Below are 20,521 nucleotides of genomic sequence, written 5' to 3' on the forward strand. Positions count from 1 at the left end.
CCCCCTGCCACCGTGGAAGAGTGAGGTCAGACTTTGTGGTGGCAAATAGTTACACTGAGTTCTCTGGGTAATGCAAATGAATCATTGACACAGTCATGGTACATAGAATATTAAGAGTAGATACTGTTTGTCAAGGGAATCAATCAATCGGTCGTATTTATTGAACCCTTACTGTGTGTAGAGTACTGTTCTAAGTGCTTGGGAGAGTACAGTATACACTATAACAGAAACCTTCCCTGCCCATGTTGAGCTTACAGTCTTGAGGGAATCTTTTCGGTTAGAATCTTTTATCTTGGTGAAATGTTTTTAATGTCTCTATGCAGTGACATTAGCCACGCGATTATCCATTAGGCATTATCCATCAGCCACGTTAGCCTTCTCCATAGTTAAAACCAGCCTTTTCTTTTTATTTCAACCAAAGTTTTGAGCCTTTTCTTTTTATTTCAACCAAAGTTTGTGTAATCGTTTGTATCGGTTATGAACTCATTGAAGGTAGGAACAGTTACTATTCAACGTGCCTAACATAAATACCCGCTGTTCAAAACTTCCGATGATGGTAATGATAAACACCACCAAAATAACAAGGGCCAAAGTGACGTGAAATTCATTCCGTTCTTTTTTCCCATGGCCCATTCAGTCATTAGTAGGTATTTTTCCCTGTATGATGGCTTTATAGAATATTTATCTAGAGTCTGACAGTGAGAGGAGTAGATGCACGTATTTATCCATTCATCTTTTGCCTCGGCTGCCTTTCTTATTCGTGGGTGGAAAAGGGCTTCTGATAAAAGCAGTGATGCTGAAGATGCAGGTGTAGAAGAAACACGTAATGAGCCAGATGACAAGCCGAAGTTTCCAAAAAGGTGAGGAGGTGATTGTTTTATTAAGTACTCTGCTCTAGATGAATCTGTAGTTGTTCTCTTGCTTACCCCCTTCCAAAAGGTCGGTTTTAAGCCTCTAGATTGTAGAATGAATAAACTTTATTCCCTGTACATTTATGTAACATTTTTATTTAAAATGAATTTCAGGGACTTGCATCGTTAATGAACAGAGAAAGGTTAACATACTGATAAGCCCAGCTCTCGAATTTCTCCACAGGAAAAATGAATCCAATAAACATGTCGGAAGCCTAACATCTCTTTCTAATGCTCCTCCCTTAAAAAGTGGATTGAACTCTCTGACTGGAGCATCTATCCTAAAGGAATCTGAAAGTAAGTATCCAAGATGTTGGATTTCAATATCCCACCCTAATGGACAAAATCATTTGAAATGATAGTTCTAACAGTATTTTTCTTGACCCTATCCCAGTGCTTAGTGCAGTGCTTGGCATAGAGTAAGCAGTTAACAAACACTATTATTGCTATGCTCATATCTGGTGCAAAGCACCATACAAAGCTTTGGGGGAAAATACACAAATTAGAGAATTAGACTCGGCCCCCAAAGAACGGAGAAGCAGCATGGCTCAGTGGAAAGAGTCCAGGCTTTGGAGTCAGAGGTCATGGGTTCAAACGCCGGCCCCTCCAATTGTCAACTGTGTGACTTTGGGCAAGTCACTTGACTTCTTTGGGCCTCAGTTCCCTCATCTGTAAAATGGGGGTGGAGCCCCCCGTGGGACCACCTGATCACCTTGTAACCTCCCCAGTGCTTTGAACAGTGCTTTGCACCTAGTAAGCGCATAATAAATGCCATCATTATTATTAATAAGATGGGGAGAGGGGACTGACACATACGGAAAGATGCAACCTATAAAAATACAAGAACAATGCAAAAGAGGAGGATAGTGATGCACATAATAAGATCGATAGGGTACTGTGGCTAGAGAAGCAGAGCTTCTTGCAGCTCAGATCCCAGAAGTCATGGGCAGAGTAACTCCCACAACTGCAGCTTAGCCAGTTTTCTAATTGCCACCCCATCACTGTTAACGCAGGCCAAATCCAGCTATGTATTACCCGGTTCTTATTTTAAGGATAAAAGTTCCGTGGCCTTAGTTGCTGATCATTAGGAGGAGTCGTTCCGAAGCTGCTTCCGTCCTTCCCGCTGGCCCCAAGGACAGCAAGGAAGGGAAGTGGCCAAGGCTGCCGCAGGTGGAGTTGAAACTGTTTCCCTGCAGCTGTTCGAAAGCAGCTTTCAGGTCTCTCGTCTCCTCTTCAAATAGCAGTTTAGGTGAGCGCAACTGGATTTAGTTCACGCTCCGCTCTCCTGGGGCGATGATGGGGAAAAACCTTAGGACATTTTCAACTCGGAGTCAACCGATCGTGCCATCTTGGAGAAGCCGGAGGATCGTGGGGAACGTCTTAGGACAGGCAGGTTTGCTTGGCGATTGCCAGAGCTCTTGCCTTTTGAAGATGTCAAAAGTTTCAGGAAAGTCAACAGGAAAGTCTTTATGTTTACTCCCTCCGCCTTTCCCGCACATGTTTTATTGTAAAGTTCATTTATGTCTGCTCTGCTCTGTTTTGATGTAAAAAGACGTGATTCAAGTTATGAATGGTCAACTTTATTCTTCTGTAACCATTAAGAAAACTTCTGGCTAGACACTTTACCGGCATGCCATGGCAATACCCTGACATTTTCTATATTTGTGTATTTTTTTTGTTTTGTTTTTTGGGTTTATTTATTTGTTAAGCATTAACTACGTGTCAGGCGCTCTACTAAGCACCGGGATAGATGCAAGCTAATCAGGTTGGCTCCAGTCCATGCCCCACATGGGAATCGCAGTATTTATCTCCGTGTTACAGATGAGGGAACTGAGGCACAGAAAAGCGAAGTGACTTGCCCGAGGTCACACAGCAGACCAGTGGCGAGCCGGGATTAGAAGCCAGGTTCTTCCGACTCACAGGCTCGTGCTCGCTCCACTAGGCCACGTTGCTTCTCACTTGTCTTCTCCATTTCTTCCTGATGGTGAAGATGGTGATTATGGTGGCATCTTTGAAGTCCTGTGGCATTTTCTCAGTGTTACATGTGTGGAGCTCATGAAGATGTATGAAGGCTAAGATCCCTCTTTTTTATAGATTCCTGTAGGAATACCATCAGATCCAGAATCTTTACCATTTTTCAGGCCTTGACTGTAGTACTCATTTCTCTAAAAGTTCTTTCATTAGTTCAGTTGCATTTACTGAGTGCTTACCTTGTGCAAAGCACCGTACTAAGGTCTTGGGAGAGTATAGTATAACAATAAACAGACACATTCCCTGCCCACAGTGAGCTTACAGTCTAGCGGGAGTTGGAGAGAAGCCATCTTGTCACATTTGGGCCAATTTTCTAGGCCTCAAGTGGGCTCTTCAATATATTCAGAAGATTGTTGTGGTATTTTTGCTCTCTCTACGAGCTGATTCAGCTGTTTTCAGTGGTGCTATCATAGTAGGTACAAGGGTATGTAGCTTCTGTAGTAATGAGTAAAAGTTTTTAGTTTTTTTAGCAGTCAACACAGCCCTTCAGCGTTGGCATTCTTCCACCAGCCTCTCACATTTCTTAGCTTAATCTACATGTCACCTCACAGGTGTTTGAGGGCTTCAATTTTGTTATGATGAGATTTGTGAGCATCATCAAAAATATTGAAAGTAGTCAAGGAACTCCTGGGAAAGTGAGCTCTTGAAACAGACTGAAAAGAATAATAATAACGTTAAGCGCTTACTGTGTGCCATGTACGGGTCTAAGCGTTGGGGTAGATACAAGGTAATCAGATTGTCCCACGTGGGGCTCACAGTCTTAATCCCCATTTTACGGATGAGGTAACTGAGGCCCAGAGAAGGGAAGTGACTTGCTCAAGGTCACACAACTGACAGGCGGCAGAGCCGGGATTAAAACCCATGACCTCTGACTCCCAAGCTTGGGCTCTTTCCACTAAGCCACGTTTCTTCAGACCTGCCAGAGTTCATGCAGCGGCAGTCTGGTACTGTGGAAAGACAGAAGGCCTCAAAATCAAGATTACCTACCTACCAACCTATAACTATCACTCTAATTATAGCCTGTAACCAATTTATGTTATGTTTAGTGCTGCATCCTAAGCAGTGTAGTATGAACAATGCATGGTTACATAAGTACAAAGTGGAAAATCAAGAAAGCCTGGTGGGCCTTTGAAAAAGGGGTAGAGATATTTGAGCATAAATGGGGATCAAGCTTCTTATTAAACTGTGTCCGCCTATGTGACTGTGAGACCTGAATCATAGAAAACACATCTGGTTTCCTTCTGCAGCCCTCACACTTCTCTCCTCTATTACATCTCCTCCGGGAGACCTTCCCTAACTAAGCCCTCATTTCCTCTTTTCCCTCTCCCTTCTGCATCACCCTTGCACTGGCATTTGCCCCCTGTATCCCCCCTCGTTCAGCCCCACAGCACTTAGGTACATAGCCGCAATTTATTTATATTAGTGTCGGTAAATCTGTTCCCTGCCCACAGTGAGCTTACTGTCTAGAAGGGCAGACAGACATATATGACTGCGTTATAGCGTACTCTTCAAAGAGCTTAGTACAGTGTTCTGCACTCATTAAGCGCTCAATAAGTGTGATTGATTAAACAATTTGAGCAGCACCACCCAAGAACCACAGACATCATCAAAAGCCAGGGAAAAGACTACCAACAGTGAAGTCCTGGAAGTCTAGACTGCGAGCCCGTTGTTGGGTAGGGACTGTCTCTATATGTTGCCAACTTGTACTTCCCAAGCGCTTAGTACAGTGCTCTGTACACAGTAAGCACTCAATAAATACGATTGAATGAATGAATGGAATGCAGTCAGCTCACCAGCACAAGGGCAAGGCTCATCACATCATTCTTTCAGTGAGCAGAACATGTGAAATGAGTGAATGACTGCAGGATTCCCAAACAGCTGCTGGATGGTGAATGGAAAGCGGAGTTGACAGAACAAATCATTTTAAATTCTTGGAAATCGGGTTCACATAATCTATACATTTCTCTATGATATGCTAAGGAGAATGAATTGGTTCAGAACTTCCTCCTCCAGGCTTTCTTGATAATCAATCAATCAGTCAATCAATCGTATTTATTGAGCGCTTACTGTGTGCAGAGCACTGTACTAAGCGCTTGGGAAGTACAAGTTGGCAACATATAGAGACAGTCCCTACCCAACAGTGGGCTCACAGTCTAAAAGGGGGAGACAGAGAACAAAACCAAACATACTAACAAAATAAAATAAATAGGATATGTACAAGCAAAATAAATAAATAAATAGAGTAATATGTCCAAACATATATACATATATACAGGTGCTGTGGGGAAGGGAAGGAGGTAAGATGATAAGAAGGGAAGGTTCTTAATTAGGCTTTGGGTATTGGAATTTGAGAGAGAGAAAAGGAAAATCAATTTTTCAGGTATGAGAGATGACCCAGATTCAGAAATGGGCTTGGTTGTTAACAAGTGCCGTAAATAAGGCTAATTTCTGTGTTTGTTAAAGAAAATACCAGGAAGGCATTATATTCCTAAGTTAATTGGACAAGAGTGTTTCAATTCTCAGATACAAGGAGAAGTACAGTTTTGAAAGACCTGAAAGTGGTCAGCGGCAAGATTGGAATCCCTCGTCTTGGTTTAAGTAAGCACAGTAGCAGTTTTAGTACTATTCCTTATAATGAAGTGAACATTGCTTGGAAGAAAACACAGTCAGTTCTCCTACTGTACAGCTGATTCCCACATCTACCTCTCCAGCCCTGACCTCCCTCCTCTCCGCAGTTTCATCTGTCCTCTTTCCCCCAAGACGTCTCCCTTTGGGCGTCCCACAGGCAATCAAAATTTAACATGTGCAAAACAGAACTCCTCAACTTATTAGCCAAACCCTTTGCTGCCCCTGACTGTCCTCAGTTAGACCTTCACAACAGTGCTAAAACCCACCCTTTCCTCTCCATCCAAACTGCTACCGTGTTAATCCAGTCACTTATCCTATGATAACTGTATCAGCCTCCTTGCTGACCTCCCAGCCTCCTGTATCTCCCCACTCCAGACCATATTTCGCTCTGCTGCCCGGATTATTATTTCTCTACAAAAATGTTCAGTCCTCGTTTCTCCACTCCTCCGGAGCATCCAATGGTTGCCCATTCACCTCTGCGTCAAACAGAAACTCCTCACCATTTGGCTTTAAAGCACTCAGTCACCTTGCCCGCTCTTTCCTCACTATGCCACTCTCCTACTACAACCCAGTCCTCAAACATTACTCGTCTAATGCAGCCTCCTCACTGTACCTCGATCTCTTCTGTCTCGCCACCGACCTCTCGTCCATATCCTATCTCTGGCCTGGAACGCCCTCCGTTCTGAAATCCGACAATGATTCTCCCCCTCTTCAAAGCCATATGAAGACACACCTCCTCCAAGAGGCCTTCCCTGACTAAACCCTCCATCTCTCTCTCCCTTCCGACTCACCTTGACTTGGTCCCTTTATTCATCCCCCCTCCCAGCCTCACAGCACTTGTGTGCATATCTGTAATATATTAATTACGTATATTACTATCTGTCTCCCTCTCTAGACTGTAAGCTTTTTGTAGGCAGGGAATGCATCTGTTGTTCTGTTGTAGTCTCCCAAGTGCTTAGTACAGCGCTCTGCACACAGTAATTGCTCAGTAATACGATTGACTGACTAGCAGAGGGAGGTTGGAATTAGGTAAAAGAGGAAGGTTAGGTGGTTGGGAGGGGTGACAGGAAAAGGGATAGAAAAGGGAAAGGTAGGCGACAGCAGAAAAGGAACAGAAGGGGAAGAGAAGGTGTTGAGGAGACGGAGATGGATGATAATAATAATAATGGCATTTATTAAGTGCTTACTATGTGCAAAGCCCTGTTCTAAGCGCTGCAAATTGAGAAGAGAGTCGATAAAATTAGCAACAAATCAGAAGGATAAGAGATGAAATGGAAAAAATGTGATGCTCTGATGCACTTAAGACTCTAAGTGCCTTCCCTACAATATTGGTTGATATACACCCATTTTCATTGTTAGACTCTAAGTGCCTTCCCTACAATATTGGTTGGTGTACACCCATTTTCACTGTTAGAGAACTCATACTCTATCAGAAGAGCAATGCCACTTAATGCTTTTATTACTTTTCACTTGTGGCAACATTTTGTGTTGTGCAGTTAGGCAGCAAAGATTCTTACCGCTGGCCTCAGCATTTTAGCCGTGGGAACTGAGTTCAGTGTTTTAAGTGATGGTTTGCATTGTATTTAATAACCTTTTCAATATTTAGGAGCTGGAGAAGAAGATGAGTACATTGATGATTTTAGCAGGTAAGAAAATGCTGAGGTAAGTTAATAGTGATATTTTTGAAGGCAAAGACAGCTCTACTTACTTTTTATTTTATGGTACTTAAGTGCGTACAGTGTTTGGCACTTAGTAAGTGCTTAACAAATGCCAACATTATTATTATTATGTACCAGGCACTGAGATAGGTCTTAGATATTCAGGTTGGACATTGGATCGCAGCCTTAATTCCCATTTTACAAACGAGGTAACTGAGGCCCAGAGAGATTAAGCGACTTGTCCGAGGTCACGCAGCAGATAAGTAGAACACAAGTCCTTCTGACTCATCATCATCAATCGTATTTATTGAGCGCTTACTATGTGCAGAGCACTGTACTAAGCGCTTGGGAAGTACAAATTGGCAACATATAGAGACAGTCCCTACCCAACAGTGGGCTCACAGTCTCAAAGACTCGCAGGCTGGTGCTTTATCCACTAGGCCCCTCTGCTTTTTCCATCTGATGGGCGTTTTTTATTATAGTTACTATGACAACGCAGGCGCCTGCTTTTGATTTTGAACTTGTACTTGGGGAGAGAACTATCCAGGCACCCTTGGAGGTGGGTGAGACACAGACATGTTCGGGGCTTCTGGGGTGGAGGGGCCACAAATACTCATCGGGCTGGGGGAAGTACAGATCCCCACGGGCAACAGCGAGGGTTAGGTAGTGCCCAGAAAGTCCCGTTCGCTGCTGCTGCTGAGCTCTGCGGAGCTCAGACCCTGTCTCACAGCCCTGCAATTTTCCTCGATCTCCCTGGTTGGTGAGCAAGACCCTTGGCCTGGCTCGAGAGACCGCGGCAAGTATGGCTAACCCGGTGATTATCAGTTATAGATACTGATTTGCTCTGGTCAACCCGGTGGGTTAATCTTAATAATAGTAATAATACCATTTCTACCGGTATAATTGCCTCCACTACATAATTGCCCCATCCCAGTTGTTGAGGAGGGTTATTTTTGAGCCACTTAATTGTCGGCCATGTTTCCAGCATAACCCGGCGGGGAGAAGGAAGAGGAGGGTAAGAAGGTAATAGTATCGCGGAGACAGTCTCACTGCAAGTGGTGGTGTCTATTGAAACCGGTGCTCAGGATAGGGAAGATGGGTGCAATAACACACCAGGAGAATGGGCTTTCTTCTTTGATATGGCAGTGCTCCAGGAGAGGACTGGGGAGAGGAAGCATTAGTTCATTGAGTGCCTATTGTGTGCAGCACTTTGGAGTGTGCAATAGATATAAGTGTAATAAGTCTCAGGTGCCCTCTTACCCTCCTCTTTTTTCCTTCTCTTTTTTCTTCTACTCCCCTTAATACTAGATTTAAATCTTCTATGACCCCCAGTCATTCATTCATTCATTCATATTTATTGAGTGCCAACTGTCTGCAATCAATCAATCAATCAATCGCATTTATTGAGCGCTTACTATGTGCAGAGCACTGTACTAAGCGCTTGGGAAGTACAAATTGGCAACACATAGAGACAGTCCCTACCCAACAGTGGGCTCACAGTCTAAAAGGGGGAGACAGAGAACAGAACCAAACATACCAACAAAATAAAATAAATAGGATAGAAATGTACAAGTAAGATAAATAAATAAATAAATAAATAAATAGAGTAATAAATATGTACTGCAGAGCACTATACTAAGTGCTTGGAAAGTACAACTCGGCAGTAAAGAGAGACAATCCTTTCCCATACTGGGCTTACAGTCTTGGTGGCAGGGAGGGTGGGAAGGGATGGACAGACCTCAAAACAAGTAAGCAGGCATCAGTGTAAATAAGTAGAATTGTACATATATATACACATCGAAACAAGTAAAGAGTTGTAGCGGTAAAAAGGTATAGAATTATAAGTATGTACATATATTCACAAGTGCTGTAGTAGCTTCACCCTTGTTAAAACGTATTAAACAGTATGCAAGAAGTGGGATATTTAAGTAAGCTAAACACTAGGATAAATGCAGGGTTATCAGCTAGGACGTGGTCCCTGTCCCACATAGGGTTCGCAATCCATTTTAAGGATAGTCTCCAGGTTACACAGTATCATCCATCGTATTTATTGAGCGCTTACTGTGTGCAGAGCACTGCACTAAGCGCTTGGGAAGTACAAATTGGCAACATATAGGGACAGCCCCTACCCAACAGTGGGCTCACAGTCTAAAAGGGGGAGACAAAAACCAAACATACTAACAAAATAAAATAAATAGAATAGATATGTACAAGTAAAATAAATAAATAATACTAATAATAAACAAATAAATAGAGTAATAAATAGGTACAGCAGGCTGGTAGCAGATCTGCTTCAGCTTTCTGTCGCTCTGAGGGCTAGCTGGAGTAGTATCCTGCAGTTGCCCACCTAACCCAGAAAGCTCTGGGAGCAAGCCTTTTCCCCTCAGTCCCTAAACCCCATCATCAATCGTATTTATTGAGCGCTTACTATGTGCAGAGCACTGTACTAACCCCATCTTCCTCCAAGCCCCCGGCCCCTCGGAGTAGGTGCCCCCAACTCTAGCATATAGCTAGAAAATAAAGGTCTCCAGAACAGGTGATGATCAGTCCACTGACATAATTGCTCGTCCAAAAGACTATCCAGATAGTACGTGGAATTTGAGGGCGCTGTATTGGAGCGAAAAGAAGACCACACTTGCCCAGGAATATGTAAAAACTGAGCACCCAGGCAGTTACCCAAGAAAACCCCGGAGTCTTTTCAGGATGCAGAGAAGGGAAATTCACAGCCCGCTGAAGATTCCCCAGTCTTCAAACTTCGAAGAGGAGGCCAGTAGTGACAGTTTTCCGGGAAATGTAGCCTCACTTTTTTTCTTCTTGGGTTTTGATGCCCGTTTTACAAAGTACACGGAGCGGTTGAGGTAAGAGGCGGTGCGGCCCAGAGGAACAGACCGTGGGACTGAGAGTTGGGAGACTTGCGTTCTAGCTGCAGCTGCGCCGCTGACCTGCTCTGGGACCTTGGGCAAGTCACTTAACCTCTCTCTGCTTGTTTCCTTTTCTGTAAAATGGAGATTAATGCCTGCTGTATATATGTCTGTACATATTTATTACTCTATTTTACTTGTACATATCTATTCTATTTATTTTATTTTGTTAGAATGTTTGGTTTCGTTCTCTGTCTCCCCCTTCTAGACTGTGAGCCCACTGTTGGGTAGGGACTGTCTCTATACGTTGCCATCTTGTACTTCCCAAGCGCTTAGTACAGTGCTCTGCACACAGTAAGCGCTCAATAAATACGATTGATTGATTGATTGATTGCTTTCCCTTCCTCTGTGAGCCACACATGACCCGGGGCCTGGTTCAAAGTCAATCATCTTATGTCTAACCCCCTTCAAAGCCCTACAGAGAGCTCACCTCCTCCAGAAGGCCTTCCCAGACTGAACCCCCCCTTTTTCCTCTCCTCCTCCCCTCCCCCCCGCCCTCCCTACAGCACTTGTGTATATTTGTACATATTTATTACTCTTATTTTATTAATGATGTGTCTATAGCTATAATCCTATTTATTTTGATGGTATTGACACCTGTTAACTTGTTTGGTTTTGTTGTCTGTCTCCCCCTTCCAGACTATGAGCCCTTTGTTGGGTGGGGACCGTCTCTATACGTTGCCGATCTGTACTTCCCAAGCGCTTAGTACAGTGCTTTGCACACAGTAAGCGCTCAATAAATATGACTGAATGAATGAATAACCCAGCACATAGTACAGTGCCTGAAGCCTAGTAAGCACTTAAATGCCATCATTATTATTGAGTATCTTTGTGTAAAGGAAGGTGCTTTTTCTTAAAAATGTTTGTTGGTAGTTTTTTTTTAATAGATTCATGTAACTCATTGAATCCAGGCCTCTGAATCTTAAAGCAGTAAAACATAATAATAATAACGATGGTATTTGTTAAGCGGTCATTATGTGCCAAGCACTGTTCCAAGCCCTGGAGTAGATACAAGATAATCGGGTTGTCCCACATGGAGCTCACAGTCTTAATCCCCATTTTATAGATGAGATAACTGAAGCCCAGAGAAGTGAAGTGTCTTGTCCAAAGTCGCACAGCTGACAGGTGGCAGAGGTGGGATTAGAACCCACAACCTTGGACTCCCAAGCCCAGGCTCTTTCCACCAAGCCATGCTGCTTCTCCAGCAGTATTATCAATTCAGCACACAATATTTGGTTGGGATTTTTTGGCTTGAAGAAAAATGATGAGCTTTCTGCATGTGAAAATGTATCGGCCTGCCAAAGGAGGACTACCCACTGTTTTTATCTTTGTCTTACTGGTTGTTTTTGGTTTTTCTTTTCAAATTTCCCTCTGGAAATCAGTACCAGTCATCGCTCAGAGAAAAGTGAAATAAGTATTGATGAAGAAATAGAAGAAGAGATTTCCGTGGACATAGAAGACAGTGATAAAGTATGACTCTATGTGCACTGTGCACTATTTTTATTTCTTGATTTATATTCTTTATTGGCATAGAGGTAGTAGTTGAAGCCGTGGGAGTGAATGAGTTCTCCAAGGGAGTGGGAGTAAATGGGGAATAGGGGGGGACCCACAGTTAGGAGTTGGGAGGCAAAAAGGGGGAGCCTACGAAAGAGATTGAGAATGGGCAGCCAGAGAGATAGGAAGAGAATCAGGAGAGGACAGTGTCAGTGAAGTCGAGTTTGGGTAGCGTTTCCAGGAGAAGGGGGTGGTTCACTGTGTCGAAAGCAACCGAGAGGTCGAGGAGGATTCGGATGGAGTAGAGGCTTTTGGATTTGGCAACATTTGTGATCCTTGAAGAAGGTGGCAGGAGGAGAGAGGAACTAGAGGAGTAGGGGAGATTTTAAGGAGATCATGTCTGACAGTTTCCATTGTCTCAATAAAGTAGGTAGGCAGGTCATTAGGGTTGAGGGATGGGGGATGCCAGGGGATGGAGGGTTTGAGGAGGGAATTAAACATCTGGAACCACTGGTGAAGGCAGTGGGCATGGGACTGTGAGCCCACTGTTGGGTAGGGACTGTCTCTATATGTTGCCAATTTGTACTTCCCAAGCGCTTAGTACAGTGCTCTGCACATAGTAAGCGCTCAATAAATACGATTGATGATGATGATGATGATAACAATAAGGCTGGGGAAATAATTTTGCCGGGCAGAGGAGAGGGGCTTAGGCAGGCAAGGGTGAACTGGAGGTGAACCGAGTTGGCCTGATATCTGGATTTCCGCCAGCAGCGCTCTGTGGTTTGTGCACAGGATTGAAGGAAGCGCACTGTGGAGGTGATTCAGGGCTGTGGTTTAGTGGTATGAGACCGACAAAAGGATAGGGCACCAAGCGAGTTGAGGTCAGTTGAGAGGGTAAAGTTGAGGGCATCATTTTGGCCATCAAGGAAAAGTAGTTTGGCTGTGGAGGCGAAATGAGGCAAATGACGTGAGAAAATGGATGGGGTCAGAAGATCAGAGGGTTCTGTGGGGGAACAGGACAGATTTGCGGGGAGGAGGGGTGTGAGAGAGAAGGCAGTCGATGAGGTGGTAGGGGATGTCAGAGTCGGTGAGGGTAGAGATTGTACAGTGACCAGAGATGATGAGATCAAGTGGGTGAGTGGGAGAGCTGGGGTAGAGCAGGAGGTCAGTAGAGACAGAAAGTGTGTAGTGGAACGATTGTCAGGAACATCTGTGTGGATGTTGAAGTCCCCAAGGATCCGTTTAGGCCTGGAGAAAGAGAAGGAATGGGAGAAAGGGATCGAAATGATTCAGAGAGTGGGAGGTGGGACCTGACCGTGACCAGTATCCGGAGTGGAGGTGGATGATAATATGGGCTTCAAAGGAAGGGAAAGAGAGGGATGGGGGATATACCCAGGATGAGGCAGCATGGAGTGATGCGAAAGAGTACCACAGTAGATTGAAGTTTGTATTTTGTTCTACTGGCTGATTGCCATTTCAGCCCGGGTTTAATAATAGTAATAATAATACTAATGGTATTTGTTAAGCGCTTACTACGTGCCAAGCACTGTTCTAAGCGCTGACGTAGATACAAGGTAATCAGGTTGACCCACGTGGGGCTCACAGTCTTAATCCCCATTTTCCAGATGATGTAACTGAGGCACAGAGAAGTTAAGCGACTTGCCCAAAGTCACACAGCTGACAAGTGGCAGAGCTGGGATTAGAACCCGTGATCTCTGACTCCCAAGCCTGGGCTCTTTTCATTAAGCCACGCTGCCTCTGGTTTGTTCATCTTCATTGCTGAGCCCATTTCCCCTGCCTACAGATTTGATGTTGAATTATTTTGAAAGGATCCGGCTAAAGCCCGAAGTCCTCTCTGGCAACCTATTTATTGACGTAACTACTCGTTATGTCAAAATTGAATCTTTTATTCCACGGTTAAAATCCACTCCCTCGTGTTTAATGGAAAACTTTTGATCGGCTGTTCCCCTTCCTCTCTGTTGGAGAAAGAGCAGAAGATCCTGTCACAGCCCTTCCGATTGGATTTATTAGTGGGTTACGGCTAGTGACAAACTCAAGTCACCGTGTGGCTGTTGTGCTTGTGTGGATTTGTGTGTTAGCATGTTCCTTGTACAGAACATTGGACCTAAATGTGTATATTTCAGAGTACGTATGTACGTATTTTACAGAACTGAATTTAAAGGGGTTATTTGGGAATATATGTATTGGGAAAAGTGGAAGTCTATGTGTATGTTTATTTGGCCAAGCGTGTCTGTATGTTTGTGAGGAAGTGTGTGTTTGAGCAGCGTGGCTCAGTGGAAAGAGCCCGGGCTTTGGAGTCAGAGGTCAGGGGTTCAGATCCCAGCTCCGCCCCTTGCCAGCTGTGTGACCTTGGGCAAGTCACTCAACTTCTCTGTGCCTCAGTGACCTCATCTGTCAAATGGGGATTAAGACTGGGAGCCCACCGTGGGGCAACCTGAACGCCTTGTAACCTCCCCAGCGCTTAGAACAGTGCTTTGCACATAGTAAGCGCTTAATAAATGCCATCATCGTTATTATTATTATTATTTGGGTGTTGATGTAGCAGCGATAATAGTGGTAGTAATTGATTACTTCATTCAGAACACTGTATTTTTCCTGCTGGGAAAAGTACACAGATAAAAGTTAGACCTAGTCCTTGGCCCTCCTGGGGATAATAATAATAACAATAATAATAATAATAATTGTGGTACTTGTGAAGTGTTTACTACGTACCAGGCCATGTTCTACGTTCCGGGATAGATTCAAGGTAATCAGGTTGGATACAGTCCCTGTCCCACATAAGGGTCACAGTCTTCATCCCCATTTTACCGATGAGGTAACTGAGGCACAGAGAAGTTAAAAGTGCCCAAGGTCGCACGCAGCAAGCAAGCGGCAGAGGTCAGGATTAGAACCCAGGTCCTCCCGACTCTCGGGCCCGCGCCCCGTCCACTAGGCATGCTGCTTCACAGTCCGAGGACGCGGGAGTGGAGAGGGGTTGACTGACGTACATAAGAGGGAGGGAGAAGCAGTGGAAACACAAAAACAGTATAAAAGATTAGGGCAGTGATGTAAGCAACAAGAGGGGTGGAGCAGTGGGCTAGTGGGGCAGAGATTCGGGCTCCGTCTTAGACCGTGAGCCCCACGTGGGGCAGGAAATGACCGTTTCCCAACCCGGTTATCGTGGCCCATAGCGCTTACCAAATTCAATCATTATTGAATTTGACTCCGAGTCCACCCCCGACAGCCCCGCCTGCAATTACGGCCTCCCCAGTTGTTCATTCACTCATTCAATCGTATTTATGGAGCGCTTACTATGTGCAGAGCACTGTACTAAGCGCTTGGGAAGTACCCTACCCACTGTTGGGTAGGGACTGTCTCTATATGTTGCCAATTTGTGCTTCCCAAGCGCTTAGTACAGTGCTCTGCACATAGTAAGCGCTCAATAAATACGATTGATGAAGTACAAATCGTCAATATATAGAGACAGTCCCTACCCAACAGCGGGCTGACAGTCTAGAAAGGGGAGACAGACAGCAGAGGGTTGGTCTTTTCATTCCCATTTAAAAGGGGGAGGCCCAGAGACGCGAAGTGACTTGCCCAACGTCACCCGGCTGACCAGCGGCGGAGCCGGGATTAGAACCCACGACCCCTGACTCCCAAGCCCGGGCCCTTCCCGCCGAAGAGGGTTTTTCCTTCTAAGAACCGAAACGCTGACGAAGGGGGTGAGGATTTTGGCAGCGCTGCCAGTCCAAAAAAAACCAAGGCGGTTCTCTCGCGTTGGAAAGCGTAGGCTGCTGCTCGTATCTCAGCCGTTTAATCCCAAATCCAACTCACACACCTAGGATGGGATTTAGGGGGCCAGCCGGCGACCCCTGAGAGGGGGACCAAGACGACCGGTCCTCATCCTCTTGACTGGAGAATGGGGGGACCGTTGGTGTCCTGGTGGAGCGTGGTTAGAGGAGGCCTCTCTCCCTCACGGCCGGCTCTGGCACATGTATGCGTGGGGCGCGGGTGTGTATGTAGACAGAATTGATTCCCTGCCCTCTCTCCTCCCCATCTCCCGCTCCCAGTTGAATCAGAGGGTTTATTCATTCATTCCAATAAATACGATTGGATGCAGAGCGCTGTACCAAGCGCTAGAATAATAATAATGATGGCATTTATTAAGCGCTTACTCTGTGCCAAGCACCGTTCTAAGCGCTGGGGAGGTTACAGGGTGATCAGGTTGTCCCACGGCGGGCTCAAAGTAAAATCCCCATTTTCCAGATGAGGTCGCTGAGACCCAGAGAAGGGAAGTGACTTGCCCAAAGTCACACAGCTGACAAGTGGCGGAGCCGGGATTTGAACCCTTGACCTCTGAGTCTTTCCACGGAGCCACGCTGCTTCGAAATTCGGCTTCTCGCCCACAGTCCTGGCCCGAGTCCCCCATCCAACTGTGAGCCCACTGTTGGGTAGGGACCGTCTCTAGATGTTGCCAACTTGTACTTCCCAAGCGCTTAGTACAGTGCTCTGCGCACAGTAAGCGCTCAATAAATACGATTGATTGATTGATTGATCCCCAAAACTCAAGCTGACTTACCACTCCCAAGGCAAGACCAGCCTCCTTCCAATGCCCCTGAGGGTGGCTTCATCATTCTTTCCGCCAGCCCGCCTACAGCAGCATCTCTGCCTCAGCGATTTGTTCTGGTACAGTGCTCTGCACACAGTAAGCGCTCAATAAATACGATTGATTAATTGATTGATTGATTGGTAGTCACGCCATTGGTTAAGGAACCTCGGATTAAACGCTTTCGGGCAGCGTCCCATCTAAAGGACGAAAGTTGCAGACTACCGAAAGGAGATGGTCAGCCTGATTTCTCTTAAGTTGTTCCATTACAGCATTAAGATTTGTTATATCCGCGATGCATTTATTTTTTTTGAGACTTAAATCACTTTCTTTCTTCTTTTTTAAAAAAAGCTTGAAGACTTCACACAGGACCTTACTCTGTCTCACCTCAGTGACGTTGCAGATTATCTGGAGGACGTTGCTTAAGCACGAGACAAAGGGAACTGTTCTAATAAAGTGGACCGAAGACTTAAGTGGTTCCCGTTTTTCAGATGATCACTCTTGGCTCGAATGTCTGCTCTCTAACTGTGCCTTGGGTTCCAAAAACCACTGCAGATAGATTAAAAAAAATACAATTTTACGTCTGAAAGGAAAGAGTTGGTTACAGCTTGAGCCTAAGTAAAGGATTTGTGCTTCTTTACTGGTTAAAATGCCCCTTTAACTCTGGAAGTCGGATTTTCTCTGCAGATTGTCCCCTGCCGGCAGCGGACACGTCAAAACTACCAATGTTACAGGGAATTCGATAGAAGAATTCGACTAAAGCTTCAGGCTTCTCACACAAGATTACGGATGTGAGCGCGTGCATTCGAATATGGCTTTATCACATTTTTAAAAGCAAAGGCTCAACCCTAAAAAGCAGGGACATTCGTTGGATGTCAACTCTTTATTATCCTTTGGAATTAGAGCAGTCGGTCTTTGGAGTGATTCCGTAAGTCCACAGACACACCAGACAAGCCAAGTTTGTCGCGTAAGCTTTACATTGATATTTCCTTCCTTTGGAAGGCTTATTACACCATTAAGGTTACCTTCAATTACTCCTGTAATTGTTCTTCTTTTTAAAAAAGTGACGGTGGTGCAACAATTTTAACGCCTACAGATCATTGTCGTGAAAGGGTATGACAGGCACACCTGTTGCTGCTGATCCTGTATCGAGACGTTATTGAGAATCTCAAATCCATAGATTGATTTTGATCACCGTTGCATTTTTCTAAAAAAAAAAAACTGATGCTTTAAGAGATATTAAAGGACTATAAACGAGACTGAAAATGAAGCCTTCAGACATCTATTTTTTCAGATTTGTAGTTTATCTATCTGAATATTTTTAAAGCCAAATTGGGAAACGGCATTAGTAATTGTCTAAGACCATTTAAGGTCTCTGCTTCAGACAGAAGCTTCTCCTGTACATATTTTCGGTATAACTTAGAAGAACAGGGTCGATAATAAATGCGGGCAGTCATATTTAAACTGTCAAGCATGAAGCTGCTACGACATATGTAGACCATTGACAATTGTAATGTAATACTAAGCGGGTCTTTCAAAATGTGCACTTTCAAAAGCACTGTAAGCAAGCTTAATATGTTCAGTTTTTGTGCTTTTCATTTCAGTTGTTCTTGGCATTTTGACATCGCCTCTATAGACGCAGCATTTAAGGGGAATTTGTTAGTTTCATGATAAGTGGCAGTTGAAGACATTTATTTTAAGGCAGTCTTTGTGCTCATATGAGGGCAAACCCATCTGGCCGTCCACAGAGAGGGAGTTCTCCGAGGAGGTAAAGTATCCAAGGACTTTGGTGTGCTAATTCTTAGTATAAAATGACATAAGCTTAAAGTCTCGATGGCTTTCTCTGGCATACTGAGCATCAGTAAAAAAGAAATTGGCTCTGAAAGCACATTTACCACAAATAACGTGAATCCCTGTCGAAAAATAGGCTCTTTCTAATTTTTTGTATTAGACACTACCAAGAGAACGATGTGAAAATATTGAAGTGTGCGTCATCTGTGAAGACGTGCACTTTCCTGTAAAAAAAAATAAAATGGCAAATGCACTTATTGTAAAAGGCATTTAATGATAGGTGCAAACGCCATAAAATAATGGGTGAAAATGAAACTGTTTCTGATCGGCCTGCCTGTAAATTGTATAAGAGAATTTGGTTTTTTCATGCTTGCCCAAGACAAATGGATTTCTGTGAAATGTTTTTTAAATTTCACTGCGGATTGGGGACTTTTTTTATAACCATGTAGCGGTTTTTACAGCGTCAGCAATGTGGCATTTTCCTCCTCCCAGGGAGATTCTGGATTTTAGATCGTGTTTCGGTGATTATGAGGGAATATGTCAATTGTGGTCATTTTCTGCATTGCAGTATCGTCCTTTAATGGGATCGTGCTTAGGAATCTACGATACCAATGGTGTAAATAAAGCTACAATGTTGGATGAAATCTGTTTGAAAGTGATTTCTTTTTTGTTATTATTAATAATTGTCATTATATAAAATGGTACGATAATATAATATATAATTGTTGTGATGTATAAGGGTGGTATTAATAATAATATTTGTTAAGCACTTACTTTGTGCCAGGCACTGCTCTTTGCACCGGAGTAGATACGAGGTAATGAGGTTGGACACGGTCCCTGTCCCACATGGGGCTCACGCTCTTAGTCCCCATTTAACAGGTGGGGGAACTGAGGCCCAGAGAAGTGAAGTGACTTGACCAAAGTCACACAGCAGACGAGTGGCAGAGCTGGGACTCAGGCCCGGGCCCTTTCCAGTAGGCCATTTTGCTTCTCTGACACCATTTAACTGGTGTTTAACTAGAATTTAACTGGTTAAACCCTAAGGTCTCGAATGTGGGAGAACCAGAAAGCTTTGAGCTGTTTGGTTTGCATTTTGGTTTGCATTTTGGAGCAAAATGCATTTTGCATTTCGCCCACTCTTAGGTGGGCCAACTCAGAATTCTGCCATGTTATTCCCCAGCTTCGCGTGCTTAAAAGTGGAAAAAAGAGCCAATTCCTCCGTACGTTGCCAACTTGTACTTCCCAAGCGCTTAGCACAGTGGTCTGCACACAGTAAGCGCTCGATAAATACGATTGATGATGGTTTGTCAGTGTTAATTCTTTGATTTCTTGTAATCGAATCGCCGTTTCATCGCAATCAGGGATCGTGATCACCTGTGGCGATGGAGTTGCCCGGTGTGTTCCCAGACGACCCCATTGATGGTAAAAAAATCACACCCCAGTGTGGGTGGAGAGATCCATGGTGGATTTATGGATTTATCTCTTGGTGCTGGTGGAACCTGTTTGAAATACCTGGCTACGTGCACATCTGTTTCCAAAGCCCCTGCTCAAAAGAGGCTGTTCCTTTGGCGACTGCGGCGTGCCAGTTATCACCCAGCACCAACCCATCCGTGGTATTTACTGAGTGCTTACTGCATGCGGAGCAGTAGACTAAACGCTTCATTCACTCAGTCATTTACTGAGTGCTTACTGCGTGCAGAGAGAGTACAGAGCTGGTAGACAGAATCCGTGCCCACAGTCGAAAGGCGGACGTTGAAATAAATTACCAACAAGGGAAAAAAAACAAACCCAGCTGTCGCACTTCATTGTCTTTGGCTGCTCTTTACCATGTATTTACTGAGTTCTTCCTTTGGGCAGGGCACTGAACTAAGCGCTTGGGAGAGTGCAGTTTTAAAATCAATCAGTCGTATTTATTGAGCGCTTACTGGGTGCAGACTGTACTAAGCGCGTGGGAAGTACAAGTTGGCGACATAAAAGAGTTGGTAAGTGTGTTCTCCGCTTACAGTCGAGAGGAAGGTTACTTCAAGTCCTTCCTCCGTCCTCTTTGTTTCTTCATGTGTCGTTTCAGGTGACCAGCCAGCTGCTGTCTGGACGTCCTGCTTTCATTCAGAGGGGTGAGTTCATGCCAGAATTTCACTGTTTCGACCCTGTCTGGGCCTTGGGTTTTGGGCAAAGAACATAAGGTGATGGGGCATCTTGTGTCAGATTTGTTCGTTCGATCGTATTTATTGAGCGTTTACTGTGTGCAGAGCGCTTGGAAAGTACAGTTGGGCAACATGTAGAGACAGAGGGGCTACTGCTCCTAAATCACACATATAGCGAGACCGTCTCAGTGAACGGTACTAACGGGGCCGGACCCCGGGGTCAAGGTTCCCGATAGCACCCCACTATCCTCACATGCTGGGGTGCACCAGCCTAGCATTAGCTGGCAAGTGTACACCCTTGCACCCAAGACTTCTGTCATCATAATAAGAATGATGG

General features: G+C 44.6%; 1 protein-coding gene across 1 annotated transcript in view; it reads left to right on the top strand.

Annotated features, from left to right (window-relative positions):
* CEP43 (centrosomal protein 43) overlaps positions 1 to 18,684 on the top strand; it is a gene marked incomplete at its 5' end in the record, with an annotated part of 59,346 nt that extends 40,662 nt beyond the window's left edge. Inside the window, 6 exons of the mRNA XM_038761906.1 lie at positions 774 to 860; positions 1,096 to 1,208; positions 5,466 to 5,540; positions 7,177 to 7,216; positions 11,532 to 11,619; positions 16,601 to 18,684. Of these exons, the coding sequence (XP_038617834.1) occupies positions 774 to 860; positions 1,096 to 1,208; positions 5,466 to 5,540; positions 7,177 to 7,216; positions 11,532 to 11,619; positions 16,601 to 16,675 (478 nt within the window). The remainder of the gene's footprint in view (positions 1 to 773; positions 861 to 1,095; positions 1,209 to 5,465; positions 5,541 to 7,176; positions 7,217 to 11,531; positions 11,620 to 16,600) is intronic.
* Positions 18,685 to 20,521: the final 1,837 nt, after the last annotated feature.

This window comes from Tachyglossus aculeatus, chromosome 2 (assembly GCF_015852505.1).
Source record: "Tachyglossus aculeatus isolate mTacAcu1 chromosome 2, mTacAcu1.pri, whole genome shotgun sequence".
NCBI lineage: Eukaryota > Metazoa > Chordata > Mammalia > Monotremata > Tachyglossidae > Tachyglossus > Tachyglossus aculeatus.